The sequence below is a fragment of the Plectropomus leopardus genome, chromosome 21 (genome assembly GCF_008729295.1).
Source record: "Plectropomus leopardus isolate mb chromosome 21, YSFRI_Pleo_2.0, whole genome shotgun sequence".
NCBI classification, from domain to species: domain Eukaryota; kingdom Metazoa; phylum Chordata; class Actinopteri; order Perciformes; family Serranidae; genus Plectropomus; species Plectropomus leopardus.
In genome coordinates this window covers 17,342,845-17,361,408 of record NC_056483.1, presented here as the reverse complement: position 1 = coordinate 17,361,408, position 18,564 = coordinate 17,342,845, and the positions used below count along the sequence as shown (strand labels likewise).

At 38.4% G+C, this 18,564-nt stretch overlaps 1 protein-coding gene across 1 annotated transcript in view; it reads right to left on the bottom strand.

Moving 5' to 3' along the window:
- LOC121960358 (guanine nucleotide exchange factor VAV3) overlaps positions 1 to 18,564 on the bottom strand; it is a 108,061-nt gene that overhangs the window by 49,863 nt on the left and 39,634 nt on the right. Inside the window, 5 exon segments of the mRNA XM_042510017.1 lie at positions 776 to 844; positions 3,091 to 3,192; positions 3,792 to 3,900; positions 7,637 to 7,702; positions 7,867 to 7,925. Coding sequence (XP_042365951.1) covers positions 776 to 844; positions 3,091 to 3,192; positions 3,792 to 3,900; positions 7,637 to 7,702; positions 7,867 to 7,925 — 405 coding nt within the window.

Genomic DNA, 18,564 nt, shown 5'->3' with positions numbered 1-18,564 from the left:
GATGTTGTAAATTGTTTGTGGACTGTTGCTGCCCAGTCTGTACCTGAAACCTGATTTGTTCTACACATGTGCAGAGATGGTTGTGGTTAGGTCTGACCTGAAATGGTCAGGCTCAGGTTAGCCCATTGATCAGGGGATTATACCTGAACAAATCTGGGTTAATTGTTTTGAAACCAGAAGTGGCCGTATTTGGACAAATGGCTCAAGCTGCCATGGATACGCCCTTCTACGCCTCTATTCCAATTTTCAGGTCACCTTTGTAGCAACTTGTAAATCACAAGAAAACCAAGCCCTAAAGCACACCTTGCTTCATCTTCTACTTTACTACACATTGGACCATGATTTACCCAGTTAAGTCGGGTCAGTTTAGTCATAGACTTATGTACAAATAGACTTCTTTTTGCAACCAGTGGAGCTGCCCCCTGCTGGTCATTAAGAAGAATGCCGGTTTAAGACACTTTTACATTTACCTTTCCAGCTGAAGTACAACTGTGCCTAAAGGTACAGCCTCACTTAACTGCAGTCTCTTAGTGTTGTTACTAATTCCAATATATTTAACACACTTTTATTACTGTTTGAACAGTTGCGATTCAACTAAAAATATCCATGACAGCGTGACAAATGACAATGGGGTAATCAGCTGTCATTAATGTTTTTATTCACACCTCTGCCATTCCTACAGTGACATGTCAACATGTTTTCAGTGAAAAAAGCCCATAAATAAAGAATGTTGAGTTGACCACCCAGTCATAACATTTCAAAGACAATGACTTACCGGGATATTCACAAACACCTTTTCCATCTCGGCCATGGACAGAAACATGGTGAGGGGCATCATAAAGTGCTGCAGCAGAGAGGGAGAATGTGAGTGAATGAAGCTCACCTCTTCTAGAGTAAGAGTGGGAAAGTCATTTTGTGAGAAGCTATTATATTATGGGGCCAAGTTGCAAAGAGCTGCAGTCAGCAAAAACAAGGAGGACTGTCTGGGTCACGACAATAATCTCATTTTCAGAGTTTGCAATTTAATGATTTCCTCTCAGAAAGCTCCCGCCGCATAGTCACCTCTACATCTCAAAGGAGCAGGCGAGCACAAACTAACTTCCAACATCCACTTCATATCGAAACTCATCTACTGAGTACTCCGCTGGGAGAGCAGGCAAGGTCTTTTTCCAGACATGAACATACACAAGGGGGAGAAGACAAGTAGCTGTGGCTGGGGGGGTGAGAGGCGGCGTGCCTCCCACAGTCCTGTAAAAGTGCAGGGTCAGGTGGAAAACATCCACGACAAAAGAGCTTTTCTCAGAGTTTGTTCTGACCAGTGCTGGGAATACTCATTACCCACTTCTAATTTCAAAAATAAAAATATATTCTTTCCTTCATTTCTCTCTGGGAGTACAGATTTGTTACACTAGTCATTATTTTTTCTATTATACCCCAAATTACAGGCAGTCAGTTTCACAGTTTCCTATATTGCAAGTGATAAGGAGGCCAAATTGATTTCAAGTGCTCTTGTCATGCTTTCACTGCAAAGAGAAATCAGTGGAATGGGACTATTTCCACCCAAAGAAAGTTAACTTTACTTTGATTATTGACCTGCTGTAGTTGACTGTGGGTTCACATTTCCACAGAGAATGACGAGTAAATCAGTGCATGTCAGAAATTTGCTGGAAGTAATCGTACATTTTGATTGGTCATTTGCATCATTTCTCATTATTTCTGATACTGAAATATGAAGTTATTTTTGGGATTACAGTAACATTACTGATCATTCAAACCAACCCTGGTCTTACGTTAGGGCATGCTGGTAACACAAATGATGCATTAATACATTTTTATTTTTCCTAGTGTAGTTTTCACAGTTTTTACAGAATTCTACTTCCACTTACAGAGAAAATATCAATTGATTGCAGTCTTACAACTGCAGAGGACCCACTCTGAAAAACTAGTCCCAAGGCTGATGATGCAGTCGAAATCACTCTTTGGGATGAGGAAATAAATCTAAGGCTGTGCCCTGATTATTAATGTGATAGGAAACAGTAAAAATATTATTCTGATAATCTAATGCATATTCCTCATTTTTTGATTTTTATTTAATTAGTTCTGGATAGTTTTGCCTCTTTTGCCAAACAATCTATTCGGAAAAAAAATATTCAACCTTTGAGAAGTGGTCACTCTAATACAACACTTTATATAAAGGGCTCATTAGCATTGGTATAGAGGTACTTTATGAGTAGGGCATAATACTAGGTAGATGGATAGGTTATCGAGGCGAAAGTAGGTATACTCCCATGTATTCCAATAGAACAGCTCATCTTCCAAAAAGGTTGGAACCAACTGATCTAAGGAACATTAGCAATATTTCACAACAATAAACCTATAATAAACAAACCTACAATCTAAACTTTTGTACACGTTTCTCTGAGACATCAGTATTTTTATCATATGGTATGGACTCTCACCAAGATAAAAACCTTCAGGGTAAATATTACGCAAAATCATTTGGCTATACTGTTCACTGTGATGCAGCAATATGTATTTTGAATTATACTGTTGAGAAAATTGGTCAAAACACAACAAACAAATCTTAACAACTGGGTGAATGACAGCTGAAAGACTGATAGCGATGAACTGGAAGAACGCAGATAAGCTGAAAGATGAGCTGGTTTCAAACATTTGTGGAGACAAATTCTATGGAGGGAGCTGCATCTAACCTTTCTGAAGTTTATAATGAGGACAACTGTGGAAGGTCATACTGGACACATACTCCAGGGGCATGTCTCCTGCTGTTTTTGTTAAGTTCATCCTCTACACTACGCCATAATCTCTCCGTAATCAAATTTTTCTTTTTTTTTTTTATCTTTTTTTTCCTTTTTTTCGTTCTTTTTTATCTTGGAAGGTATCTGAGCTGCTATGTGAATAACGTATGCTGTTTCCATTTTTTGTGTGAAAAACTAAGAAATGTTCAAGTAAAAAAAACGAAGAAAGATTGGTATAAAACAGCATACACAAGTGTTTATGAATTCACAGAAAAGGTGATAAGCACATTTTATTTTGAGCCACAGTGTCATTATAAAGTGACAGTAACAGTACCTTCTCTATAGACTCCAGGGTCTCAGTGTATTTCTCCTCTGTCTGCTTGATCTCTGTTAAACAGCAGCTCCTGATGTCAGTCTCTGCTTGCTTCTGGAACGCCTACACACACACAAACACACACACACACAAGACTGTTACTATGTGTCAGCACTGTGGGCTGACAGACTGTTGAGTCTTCAACCAGATGTAGCCTGTTCAACCCTTTGAGCGAGGTCACAGTCACACACGCTCGCTAGATTGCCTGCCAATAATGATAAAGTATGAGGTACATAATTTTTAATTAAACAAAGCATTTCTAATATGAGTAAATTTACAATTAACTTTGTAAATTCTGACCAGAATTTATAGTGTGGAATAACATTGTGTACAACTTAAGAAGAAAAACTGAGAAGTTAAGGCTGAAAACTATAGAATTTTAGGACTTTATTTACCCTTTGCTAAGCCCCGCCCTTTTGTGATGGTCTGTCAAGCCCTCAGAGCTAGCTGATGCTAATTAATGATTGGCTAGCCTGCTTTTAAGGGGCGGGGTTTAGCACCACTTGAAAAAATGCAGTGAAAAAATCCCATAGGCTTTTTGAAGAGGGAACCAGGGCGACGTTAGCTTCCAGGTTGGCCCACAGAAACACGACAGCCCTGAGGCACTCCATGAGACATGGCAAGGAAGTGAGTGAACTGACAGCAAAGCGGGAAGGACTAACCGGAGGAGGAATGGCTTCTGTCTTCATCAGGTCCTCATAGATCTCTCCACCGTCTTCATCGTCATACACACAGTCATACAGATCCTCCTCATCTTCCACGCCGTTCTCACTGCAGCACACAAGACAGAATATAGTACTGACATTATATTACATCACACTGCTGTTTGATCCTGAGTTTATGTGAGTGGGTAATGGTTTTTACTCCTGACAGGTACATGAAAGGTTTAAGAGAAAACACAACGTTCTGGTTTTACTGAAGTGGATTTTAATACTATACTACAAATCTTGTTAGCGGGGGACAACACTTAATCCATGGCTGTGAAAGTGGCTCAGAAAAAACGCGCGCACACACACTAGCAAAGACTGTTAAGTGTGACGCCACAGGCATGTTCTGACTGCTCACTTCTGAGCCAATTACTGTGCCCTAGCAACTGGGCTAACATGACATGACTCAGTGCTTGTGTGTGTGCACTTTAGAACCAAATGTCCTTGAGAGGGAATAAATGTGAGAGGAGTCTTTAGACAGAGCATGTAAAGCATTAGGATGTGTAGCATGCTGGTATATTAGGGTGAAGAATGGGTGAGGTGACGGCTGAGAAATAAGCATGGAATATGTAGGCTGTGAAGGTGGAGATAAATTGCAGGTTGCCTCAGAACCAGAGGAATATGCGACTAAGTCTGACCTCCTCCGCTTTGCACAGATTTCCTGTGACCTAAGATGCACATGGCCAATCACAACCGTTTATGTAACATGAGGCATATTTGAGAAGAAGACTGTGAAGTGGAGCATTGTTGAGGGACTTATGAAAACAACTAAGATGACTGCAGCTGATGTGAAACTTTCTGTGGGAGCCACTATCATGTCAGTATCAAACGGACTGAATAGTATATTTTCACTAAAGAACAATCAATGCAACTAAAGTTTTTCTTGAGAGGGAAGATGTGTTTGCCGTATTTCTGACAGAATGTGGCAGAAGTCTAATAATCTAACCAGAATATACCAGCTCATGTCTGCACAATGTAGTTGCTTTACATCCATTGCTCGGGCGCAACGTTTTTCCAATCCCCTTTGTCCCACCCAGCTGTGCTGTGATTAGCCATCTACACCAGGCAGACCTGCGGCCTGTCGCACCAGCTGTGCATAAGTTCTCTCTTAAGTTAGGGTGCAAAGTCCACATGAAATGCTACGTTAAAATTTGTTAGTTTGATACTAAAGCTGTGTGGATGTTTGGATGTAGAAAGAAGACATGAAAGTTTATCTTAGTTGCACTTGCATGAAGTCCACGCCAGCCCAAATACTGTCCGAGCAAATGACGCTTTCACTTTCTGTGGCCAATCAGTGAAAAGCACTATTTTCTATATGTTGCTCATGAGTAGACCGTGTTGAAATATTGTCTCAGACTGTCTGCAGGTTTCTGACAGACACATTGCTGTATTTCAGTTTTTTCTTTTTGCTCAGTTATAACTTGAAGGTGGGCAGTTAGAATGTAACTTGATTTTTTTCAAAGGATCAAAAAGCAGCTTCTCCTTCAGCTATATTTTGGTCACGACTTTTGACAGTGTCAGCTAGAGTTCAATAGTGAAGCTCTCTTGAGTGGATGTATATGTTTCTGTGCGCATTGTGTCCATTTTCTGCCGGACACTGAGCAGATTGGAGTTGAGAGCTGAACGCGGCTCTGTTTAATGTGATTCAGGCTGCCACTTCCACCCCGCATCCACTGCTGGCTGCTGTCAGACAGCTGTTTTCCTCTGTCACTACTGACTAGTGGGCTGCTTCCTACCCTAGGAGCTGTCAGCGCTAAACATAGACCAGAGCACCGAGTCAGTGTGAGGCTTCCCAACAGCAGTTTTACTGTAAGATTATCTGTCTCCACTGACTTACATCTCCACACAAGTTACACTAGCTCTGCCCTTAAAATGATACTCGAAACCAATCCCATATTTTTCCATAGTTGTTAATGGCTTTTGCTTGAATCCAGGAAGTTACATTTGACTCTAATCCAACATTAAGCAAATATAAGGATTTGTTGTTTATTATGGATGTAAAAAAAAAGGCCCACGCTTGCAATTTTTTTTTTTGAATGCCGTGATCTTCAGATCATGTGTTAATTATTTTGTTATCCTGAAAAAAGATTTGTGATAGAGATAATGAGATATTCAACTCGTTATTATGAGTAAAACAAAAGGGTGCTTCCTTTTATTACTTAATGTTCATCAGAGATCATCAACCACGAGCAGAAGCTGAAAATGCCAGATCAAGGAGTACCTGTTATTGATCAGCAGATCAGACTGTACTTCAGTCACCCAGCAGTCATGACAGTGATCTCTAAGGCTAAATTAGGTGTAATCACACTGACCAAACACTAATTTTCAGAGATCAAGGGTTCTTTATTGTCATTCTAGCCACACAATACATGAGAGGAATGAAATTAAGTGCTCAGCTCTTTGTGATCATGAAATTATAACATCATAATAACTAAACCACTGCGTTGGTGAATTAGCAATTAAAAAAATTAATAGATTAAGTGAGCAATGCAGAATGTTAAACAATAAAATCCTAAAATCCTAAAAACTGGGAAACATTTATGAAGGTGCCCTGAGGAATATAAAATATATAATATAATATAAAATTTCAAGTTAACTTGAGAAAACAAAAGTCATTTTCTCACGATGAGTTACTTCATCATCTTGATAAATCGGCCTCTTGTTTTCTGGAGAATCATCATAAATTGATCCATAATCACAAGAAGTCAAGCTTTCAATTAGACAAAATAATAGCAAAAAATGCATAAAAGGAAAAATATTGGGGAAAAAATCCAAAAATTAGAAACCATATTACCTTCAAAATTGCACTACATCTAGATAAAGAGCTTTGTGTCAGGAGTCCTATTTGAAATGTAGGTGGATTATGTAATGTTATGACTTTGCTACTTGGTCACTTTGTTTTAGTTCTAATAAAGTTACTTTAAAATGAAGTTTGTTGAGAAAGGTTCATGACCACTGAATGAGTATTTTTGTCACTCTGTGTTTTGACCAAAAAAAAAAGTAACAGCTTTTGGCTATTGTTATGCTACACAGCTTCCAGGTACAATAAGCCATGCTTTTTTTGTTGAAATTGCTATAATGTTATTACATTTATTTTCTTTTTCTGGTGATCTAGTCTATGTAGTTACTTATTTATAGCCACAGACACATTTAAGATGCCCAGATTTGGGCACAATGCATCATTTAAGTACTGGAATAAGGGCTGTGCAAAAGCAAAAAAAACTCAGCTTCTCTGTCATTACAGCACACACTGAGGTTTTTTGCTTCAATCAACTATTTACCATCAACACTGATTGGATATCCACTTAAAATGTGGTGAATTCCTCCTTTAAGTGCAGGGCATCTAGCTTGGCAGCCATGCAAACCATAAAATGCTATTGAGAAAAAAAACAGTACAGTGTAATATATTAAACAGATAATTTGATGTTCGCAAAACAATCTACTCCAGTTCAACTTTTAAGGGTATTTGAATATTAGAAAATCTCTACTTTAAACCTTTAATGGTTTGAAGTGTGTGGGAAAAAAAGGTGTGAAAACAGGCTGAAATAAATATTGAGCATAAACCACTTATGTTTAAATAAGACAAGTATGGGATGAGCTCATGCTGAAAATCTGGCTTCCTTCCAGTCAACACCCAGGGAACAAATGTTCTCTGCATCCAAAACAGCCTGTAGATTTTTAGGTGGCTGTGACACAAGGGACTAAATTAACAAATGACACCTTAAAATGAAGCTCTTGCGAAAATCACAAGTGTGTTAAAGGTTGTTATGAGTGTGTATATGAGAGGAGAAGACACATACTCTATCATTTCCTCCAGGTGGTTGTAGATATCCTCATCTTCAACACTCTCCTCAGATGGAAAAGGCCTGTGAACGGAAATAGAGAGCATTCTGTCAGGCTCAAAATATCATCATTATACACCTTTCATGTGAGACGTAGCAGATTAAATTATATATATATAAATATAATTATAGCATCATGTTTCATATTTTATTGTAAGTTTGCATGCTGTCAATTTACTTTAACATACCTGATCCCAGTTTGTTGTGCAATCACCGTGTGGGAAAGTTTAGACAAGGTGTCCATAACCTGCAATGGGAATAAAGGACAAATTATTTTATTATAATACACTTCAAGTTGTAGTCATAAAACAAAGTCCTCAACCGCACAAAAGCAAATCAAATCCATTAAAACTGTAGTTAGAAACTCATAAAATAATAATGAAGATGAAGAACAAATCAATAAAAGAGACATGTGGGACAGAACTGTTAAAAAATAATAGAAATCCAATAGAATAATAGTACTTTAACTAGACAATTTAAAGAAAATAATACATATGAATCAAAATGAATAAAACAATCAAAAATAGAATAAAATAAGACAAAAAAGATAATAATAATAATAAAATAACAAATAATAGATAAACCAATAAACCAGTACACTTAAAAACACACTTAAGTTTAATGAAAGGACAATACTCAGTCTGGGTTTGTTTTTAGGTTTGGTCCTCAAGTGGTGTTGTATTTTGAAGCAGAGACACATGAGGGCAGCATTCTCAAACACTCCACCTCAACTACTGACATATTGGGACTGTGTTGTTTATTCATGCACAATAACAGACACATGGCTACTCTATATGGGAGTTAATTAAGTCACACAAGCCAACTTGAATTCTAAAATTCAAGTAATTACACTATATACAATATTAATTTGGTGTATTTTATCACCATGGGGATTTTTTTTAATTGTATTGTAAAACACACAAAAAACACCTACACATAAATGTAGACATGATGCCAAATGAAATAAAGAGAGAATGTTGTTGCGGCACAGGATGACTCATTCGACACACAGTCAACAGTTAGCAGAGAAGCAGACGCAGAGCGGCGTCACATGAACTGATCAGTAATTGATCGTGCTGGGAAGTTAGCCGCATGCTCTCGTGGGCTGACATGATTGCTATTAGTATGACATGTAATTTCACGCTGTTGTGCTCAGTCCAGCCAGTGCCCTTGACCCTGCGTACGTGTATGTGTGTGTGTGTGTTTGTGACCTGCTTGACTAATCACAGCTGAACACACCTGCCAAAAGAAGGATACATGTTTTATGATCTGAGTCAACGGGAGCACCACTCATTCACACTTTGCAACCTGGCAAACAGCCCACAAACCTGTCTTTGTGGGTCATCTGTCCGCTGACATAACACGCAGACGTGCCGATGAATAGACTGCCTGCATGCTCGCATTCACACAAACGCATCACAGATGTAGCCGTAGATACATCTGGCCTGGAGCATTAGCTCTCAGAGATCAATACTGGTCACACAACTGGCCTTTCCCTTCCCCCAACAGTAAAAAGACTCAACAGTGGAACACAGAGAGAGGCAATAACATGTTTCTGCTGACACCCTTTAAGCTGCACTGTAACACTGTGCACCACTGGGACTAATATTGTGACATGTTGTGTGTCACTGATTTCAAATGAACGCTCATCCAATGCTGCTGATTGATGGACTTGAGCTGTTTTCAGTATCAGCATTCAGTGTTTTAACCACAAAGACCTCCACTTTAAGGACTGTGGTGATCAATTGAACAACGTATAATCAATCAAACTGTATCACATCCATCAAATAGAAGGTGGATGACACTGACTGACATTTCAAATTCCATAAATCTGTCAAAGTCTGGCATTTTATCCTCACAGACATCAGAGGCAGCGGTTGCATTACCATGAAACACAAGCTGAGTTTATCAGTGGCAACTCTGATCAAAGGGAAATATTAGTGGTGAGCAGCTGAACGGTGGGAGGATGTAGAGCCGTGTTTGTGGCAGAGCGACATGGACCTCAGAGGCTGCGATAACACATCATGAGAGGAGAGCCACCAGTGCCTCAGACATGCATTTATTCATGCATTTAAAGGCAATCTAACAAATAAGAAAATCTAATCAAAATGCTTAATCCTTTAACTTGGATCAACATCAGTTTTGAAGATGCCTTCCATAAGCATTTAAACCCCTGGCACCTGAGAAAATTTGATTTCTTTGAGAAAAAGGCAATGAGCAACTTGGCAAATTGAAAAAAAATAAATAAAAGGCAACAGGTTTCAAAGGGTTAACTTGCTTTCCATAATTCACTAGTTTTCTTGGACATACACTTGATCATTTGAGTGTTTCTTACTATTAATAACACAGTCTACAAATTAAATGTTTTTTTCTTTGAGGCCTTGAAGATCATTGTCCCAGTCAGAGAACAATTCATCTTCCACTTATTAATGCTAGTGTCTCTTATGCTGCAATTAAAACTGCACTAGTGTTCCAATTCTCAAACAAACTAACAATTTATTCAGAATAATTTTGCCCTAAATTTATGAGTGCTAAGCATTGCTGTGCAGTACGGAAACTTTTTTGCAGCATGTTACATTAGAAACAAGAGCCCACACTAACACCTTTAAAGCCTGTTCAGAGCTGTCAAACTATCAGCTAAGCACAGACTGAAGTCCCGAAGCAGCAGCCTGGAGGTTAGACAGCTTCTGTAATCAGTTTGCCCTTTAGCAAGCAAAGAAAAATGAAAGAAAATGATTTAGGCTTTTGGCAGTTGTGAGTGTGTTTGCAAAAGTGTGGGGACTACTTGCAACATGTCAACTCCACATTAACAATCAACTCAACACATGAAAAAACAATGCATGTCAATGTTAGAGTCCAATAGGCTGCAGTGCCGATGACACATTTCTGAGTGCATCCTCCAAAACTCAAAAGAGATTCTTCTCCTCCTTCCAGTTATTAATCCTCACACAGTTATCAGACAGAGTCGATATAGTTCTCCTTCCAATAATAAATGAAGGGCATGACATCCGGAGGCCAGCTGGCAGGTACAACATGTCCGAAAGCTGAAGATCCACTGCGTGCTGAACACAGTTTTGGAGGCTTTCCAGATTTGGCTGGCAGGCGACTTTGGGGGGACGAGTCGTATATAGTTGTGCTTTTTGGCTTCGCTGAACACATGAGTCACACTCGTTCGCAACAGAACTGACCATCTGCACACAGCCAAGTGGAGCCTCTGAAGACTCGCAAGTATTACATCCATCAGCTGTTGCACCACTGTTCATTAGGATGTCCAGAAAATGACCACAAATGAAAGAGATTTTAATTCCAAGTCAGCAAAGCAAAAATAGAGATGATTACTACTGTCCTTCATTATGCAAGATTTAATAATGCATCATCTGTTCTTTAAAGCTGCATTGAGCGTTTGTGTCATCAGCCAAAAAGTTGAGGCTGAAAGTGGAAAAAAGGAGCCCGTACAGTAGGACATCATCTTCCGAATTAAAAAGATCAAACGTGCTGCATTAGCTTTGGTGTCCAGCGTGTGCACATAAAACGGAGGTCACAGGCTCAGCAGCCATGGAGCAGATGAGTGTTGATGAGGCGAAGATCGGCCCTCTGATGGAGGCTAATAAACCTGCCCTGTCTGACCATGGCTGCACCGCCGGATCTAATGATTCACACCAGAGTAATTAAAGCAGGATGAGGGATGTGTCTGCACAGATGAAAGGGAGATGAGAACAGTGTGTGTGTGTGTGTGTGTGTGTGTGTGTGTGTGTGTGTGTGTGTGTGTGTGTGTGTCTGTGTCTGTGTCTGTGTCTCTGTGTCTCTGTGTGTGCTTGGATGCAGGTGCAGTTTTGGCAGCAATCTGTCTGCATTCAGTGAATTGCAAAAATATACAATCACTTCACATTGTAAGTGTTTATGTCTACATTGACATACAGTGCAAGTAAAGTCAAAAATTGCAGCCATTTAGTTTTATATACTAATAATTTTATACTGTGGCAAGTGAAAACAGCCTTGACACAGTAATTATACTACAAACCAGTAAAACTCAGATACTTACTACAGTCACGAAGCCTTTGAAACCTGGATTGACATCAGTTTTGTGCTGCAGCCAGATGCCTTTCACTATCATTAACACCTATGAAACCTGAGAAATTTGGTTTGATTTCTTTCAAAAACACAGGAAAAAACTTAATGCGCAACTTGACTAAAAAGGTCTCGCAAACAGCCTGGGGGGAGATATTACCTCTGATCGAAAAACAATGGAAAAATGTCAGGAAAACTATATTTCTTATTCTCTTAATTATCTAAAATTTTGTTACAGAAAAAAAAGAAAAAACTTTTTTTTCATTTAGTTAAAATCACTTCCTTGGTTTTTATTGTTGTCTTTTTTTTGTTTTTGTTTTTTTTTTTTGCTTATTTTCAAGTAATTTTCTTGTAACTTTTTAGAAATTTCTCACAAATGTTCTTTCTTTCTGCCATTTCTTCTTAAGTTGCTTTTTGCCCACTTTCCAGGTTTTTTTTATAGAAATCAAGTCAATTTGTTTAGGTTTTTAAAGGGTCAATGGCAATCAGATGCTAGATATTGTCACACTGCAATGCCAATGGCAGGATTTTAAATCTAAACTATATCAAACACAGATGTTTTCATGGAAAGATAAATAATTGCTAGATATTTGAGATCCATTATGAGACCAATTAAAACATTTTATTCCCAAGACATAAATAAAGACACTTTTTAATATCTGCTATTGACACGCAAACCCACTGATCTCCTCTTTATATATTCAGAGACATCCTTTGCCGTCTCTCATGGTAGAGGGCACCTTAAGAAAACGGGTGCTGCATTTTAGATGTATGACACGCCAACAGTTTTATTGGTTTAACACACACATCCAGCACGCTGTCCCAGTTTTTTCTGTGCTCAGCTTTTACTCCTCCTTTCTGTGGCTTTGCTTTCCAAATCAAGTACTTTTTATTCCTGTTTACAGATTGTAATTGAGGTCACCTACTCACTTCTGAAATCAGTGCTGGAAATGGTGCTTAACTGAAAGGAAAACAAACTGAACTGCAGTGTCAAAATGACAAAAATCCAATTAGCTTCATCATCTTGTTGGGGAGACATTTTGCAAATCACAAATACAAAAGTAAAATTGTGGTTTATGACTGCAATCTTGGCTAATATGACAAAAAATACTCATTCATACCACTGGTGCTGCAGCCAATGGACGCTCTGTGCCATCATCCAAATAATGCATTTATTATTATTATTATTATCATTATTATTATTATTATTATTATTATTATTATTTTATTATTATTATTATTATTATTACTATTATTATCATTAGTGTTAACCCTTTGAAACTTGGTCAAATTAGCTTAATTTCTTTCAAAAACATTGCAAGGAGGCAATGAGCAGCAAAAGAAGGAATTACCCCAAAATTAGCTAGAAATAAGTAAAAAGTACAAAAAATTATACATAAAAACATACATAAAAATAACATAAAAACATAAAAATATCTTTTTCGAAAAGGAAATGACCTTAAAAAAGTGGTAAAAAACAATTTTGTGAAATATTATATATATATATGGAATTGTGATAATTATTTAGCTATGGATATAGTTTTCCCTAAACCCCTTTCTGTTTTCCCCAGACATTTCCTCTTTTTTTAGCTTTTTAAAAATAATTTCTTAAATCTACCTATTTTTTGAAATTTGTGGAACATTTCTCATCAAGTTGCTTTTTGCCTTTTGTTTCCCATGTTTTGAAACAAATTTGCTCAGGGTTCAAAGGTTTCAATACTTGTGAAAGGCGTCTGAAAGCAGCACAAAAAAAGTGATGTCACACCAGGTTTGAAAGGGTTAAATTATCAACCTATCATGCACCCCTCATCATAACTTTTTAAATTAAAACACTCACACTCTCACATGAAAGCTGCATGTGACTACCTCACTAAGGCTGACCAAGGATCAGCTGTTTGCTTTCGGGTTTTTGCAAACACATGAGATGAACCAGGAGGGGAATACTTGAGGGGGTTTATCCGACTGCACCAAACAAGCAGGTGTGAGAGCTCCTTCAGATAATGTTAGCTTCATCTGCAGCCCGCGCTGACCGTTATTTCAGGGGGACTTTCCCACCTGATGCTTTAGAGCAGTTGTTTCATAGATTGCAGCACGTCCTGTCTCGCAGTGTCTTCATACTGTGTAAGAAACAGGTTAGTCTGGAGAGTTTACGAAAAAAAACCTCCTTCTGCTGCAACAGTGAAGGAATTTAAGGCTCCAATTTGGCTTAAGCTAATATACTGTAGTTCAAAAACACATTTAAAAGACTACAGGGAGCTATAAAGGTTTGTTAGGATTCAAAATGTCATCTGTAAATGTATTTTTTTTTTTCATTTCAAGTGTGTATCAATCAACAAGTTTTCAAAATCTTCACTAACCTTGTCATGCTATCTCATTTTTGCAGCCTATGCTTACTGAAACATTTATGAAAAGCAGGAAAGAGAGTCAGTAACATGCTGTTTGTGTTTCAGGGAGAAAACCAAAAGGCTCTTCTCTCCCACACTTTTCACATCAAACATTTTCTGCTGAAACAGATTGGAACCAAAGGACATGTGAATATTTAACAGCCCTTTCCCAGTCTGTGTTACTGTGCCTGGTGGCAAACAATGGATGCTAAATTCACATTACAAAAAACACAACATTTACATAAAAAATACACAGTGTAGAAAGGAAATACAATGCAGGCTAGTACAAAATGTATATGAAATAATTGCGTTTTTGCACAGGCAGTTGATTATTCGTATTTGTGGTTATATGCATACATGAATGTGTGTGCGCGTTGGTTTGACAGATGCAGCCGGTGTATAAAAGGGAGCCAATAAATGCCTGATTTGCTCGAAGAGAGAGACTAGCTAATGTTTGGCAATCAGTGCCATGGCTCATTAACGCCCATAATACATAATTAGTATGTTTGGATATACAGACGTGTAGCTGATTGGAATGCGACACACGCTTGCCATTTTCTCCCCAGTCTTCATTGCCTGCATCATTTAGTCCACTGCTGTCCTCATCAAACACTGCTTTACTTGCATTAATTCCACAGTCGTGCATATGGTTAAGAGAGTGGAGCTTCTCAAGAAAATGGAGCATGTCCACACTAAGCCAGCTAAATCTGAAAATGTATCTTCTTCTAAGCCAAGCTTTTTAAAACCACATCGCAATCTGCGAGACTCGTGTTTTAGTGTGGGTAACATATGATGACATAAGCCCGATCACCTTCAGAGGCTGTGATCATAAAATAGTGATTTCAGCAAAGTCTCAGCACAGGAAATACTGGTTAACAAGTATTATTTATGAGCCGTGGCCAATTTTACACTCAGACAGCAGAAACCGAATTCTTACTTAAATAGATGGAGCGTCCCTTTATGTCTGTCCGACTTCACACTTGGAGGGCGTATTGCTAAGGACCCAAGGATGTGCAATGTCAAGTAGTGTTGTCCTAAATATTGATTTATCAATACAAATTGATTCTAAATATTAGAAATTATTTCATTACCTATTTCCATAGTATATTGGATTCTTGCTCTCTCTTATTGTTAATGCTTGCTACCATCGTTCTGCTGTTCTCTGCTACTAATCAAGTAAAGTAAATTCATCAGGTGGTTCATTAGGTGGCTTTCCGTTACAGATTTGCACAAAACTTAAGTGATATTTTCCAAATGCCAGTCTATTACAGCCACTGCATTAGCTGCTATTATTTCCAATCAAAGGCGATGTAGGCATGTTAGGTGAGTGATAATGGAAAAGGCAACCCTGTTATATATGAGAGTGGCCATGTAAGAGGGATTTCTGGGAGATGATAGTCCACGATTTCACAGAGGAATTGTGGATTCAAAACCTCTGGATGATCTGTTCAACTTTAGAAGTTATGTGATGCAATAACACCTCTTGTAGCGCCTGCTGCATCATAAGGGGGCCTACTTCTGCAGTTTTGCGAAATATGGCTTTTTCGAATCCCCTGAAATACCACATCATGCGATGAATGGGAGTTTTTTCCAAATTGATGTATTTTCATTAGGTGTATTTTATATTCGCAATTTCGATGTAAGGGGTCAATGGAAACCTGCATACTGCCATGTCATGGTCTTGTTATATTTATCTTTTCATAAAAAAAAATTGTACTGAGAATTGTATCACGTATGGATATTTTTCACTTGTCAAGTGCAAGTGTCATTAAAATGAACCACCATCACGTGAAACAATGTTGTGAACACAACATGACACTGCAGTGCATATTTCTAAAGCATGAAGTTAAATGTGCCACAAACTCTGTGCTACGTGACAACTGGACCATAAGTAACACTTTTTTCTGCATCCAGTGCTCCAGCTGCTGGGATTTCTAATGTTCAAAAACTCATGTTCCAGCACAAACTTTGGAACAGAATCAATCCCTAAAGAAGACACTCCCAGTCCCCTAACTATGTCACACTCTTACTCCATCTCTTGGACGAAAATTCAGTTTAGTTATGTGCTCCACTGGAAGGACAGTTAACAGTATATGCTTTCAGTGTGAGTCTTTATCTTTTTCCCTTCTAATAACTTCATCTCAGTAGGGTAAGGTCAAAAGCAAGGGCATCATTGCTGTCCAGGTAAATCACATCAATTTCCACTGACTACAGCCCCTCAGGACACACACACACACACACACACACACACACAAACATACACATACAATTCAGAGCAGATCCCAGAAGTCCTTCACTCCTGCGCTCCCTGAATGTTTTATGTTCACATTAATAGGGGAGCATATTACCCAAGTGATCACACATTTGCATGGTTTTCACATGCAGACAAACACACAAACACTTCACCAGCATACTGATGTTCTCTCGCAACTGGAGGTCTTGATGCATGAGCACATCTGATCTGAAAAATCCTCCCTTCGCTGACAGGTGAGGTAACTCCAGTTGAATTTCACACTGTCTGAATCAGCAGGCTGCTCACAACTGACCGGCAGGGTACCACCAGTTATACTGTACCACACATAAACACAGACTGCTGAGAGAAAACTTATGAATGTAAATGTGACATATATAGTAAAGTGGGAATGAATTAGTACTTCTTAGCAAGTAACAAGAATGCAATCTACCTCAGAACAATGATACCTCTACTACCACAGACTATATAAAAGCTCACTTTTGTGCATGAAAGTTAAGTTAATCCTTATTTTTTTATCAAAAAAAAATCTACGTTTTACTCCAGTAATACAATTTCATTAGTGGTTTTTGGAGGGATTTGCATGAGACCGATTTTTCAAATGTAGAGCTGAAATGATTAATTAATAAATAGGCCGACACAAAAAAAAACCTGCAATTGCTTCAATAATCAATGAATGTTGAATGTTTTTCAAGAAAAATAAAGCAAACACTGCCTTATTTCAGCATCTAAGTTGTAAGGATGTGTGTCTTTTCTTCAGCTGAATTTATTTGGGTGTTGGTTGGACAAAACAGGCAATCTTATGACATCATCTTGGGCTTTAGGGAACTGTGATATGCATTTTTCACTTTTCTCCCCACGTTTTATACATCAATCATCATAACTTGGAGCCTTGAACAAAGGGATGGTCCAAATCAAAGGAGCAATCTAACCCAAAAAATACTAGATCCTACAGTTCCCAAAATGCAATCCAACAGCCCTTTAGTTTGCTCCTCCCTGTCTGATGAATGCCAACATCTCTGAAACTCCACATCTGGAATTTGTAACACAGAGTGTCGAAAATCAAGCACATGGTAACCCATTGACATCACAATGACGTCATCCGGGTTGCTTTCTAAGACTTGAGAAAACTAACTTCAGAGCCAGCTTTTTTCATAGCTTTAATAGCACTCCTCGTGACAATTAAACTGATCATCAGGTGTAACATGAGAGGAAGATCAACCCACCATGAATTTCAACCACATTTCTTCAAAAATAGTTCTTTATAAATGTAGTCAACAATGAATAGTTCTCACAGGAACAACTTACATTGTGCTTTTTGGAGGGAACAATAAGAAATAAGGACAAAAACTAAGAGAAAATGCAAAAGAGTTTCTGATCATGCTGCAAATCAGTCTCTCCAAGTAAGTATGTCTATCGATAGGAATTGGTAAAATGGTGATTATGATGGCACTTTACTATGCAAATTTTCATGCAGATGTTCAGATGATTGATTTTCTTCCTCCATTTTATTCACAGAAAACTCAATAACATTGTCCAAACACTTAAACGCATCTGTTTGTGTCTTGTGTTAAACACATCGCAAGACTGGAGAACACATCTGTCGATCTGTGTGTGTGGCTCATAAGAAACTTGCCACATTATAATCATCAAAGTCTGATGTGAAAGATAGCAAGTGTATTTCAAGGATTTATGTTTTTCTAACATACAGCCTGCTGATAACTGAGGAGAATCCTCCACTCAGAGATAGCACGAGGCATCCTGCAGCTTTTTGCTATTGTGTTCACTGCTGTTATTATCATTGAATCCATTGCGGCAGCATGCAAAAGACATAACCTCATCTCTCCACCCACTCCCAAACCAATCCACAATACAATCTCCATTGTTTCATCACGTTGACATGACGATCTCATTCCCCGGCCGCTGAAACACTATCCTGCAGTTAACTGATGATAAAATGAAGCACACGAGAAAAAGTAGTCTCCCAGAGGGGTGTTTGAGTTCGAAAATATAAACTCTGTTTTTAAGAGTCCTTCTTATCAGGATGCAGTTTAAAAGCTGCAGATTTCAGCTCCTTGTAGGCTCATTTGGGGAGCCAAGACTTGAAAGACTCGCCAAGACCGTAACCAAGTGTAAGAGCAAGTTTGAGTGGGTTGTCCGCGTTGTAAACGATGTCCTAAGGC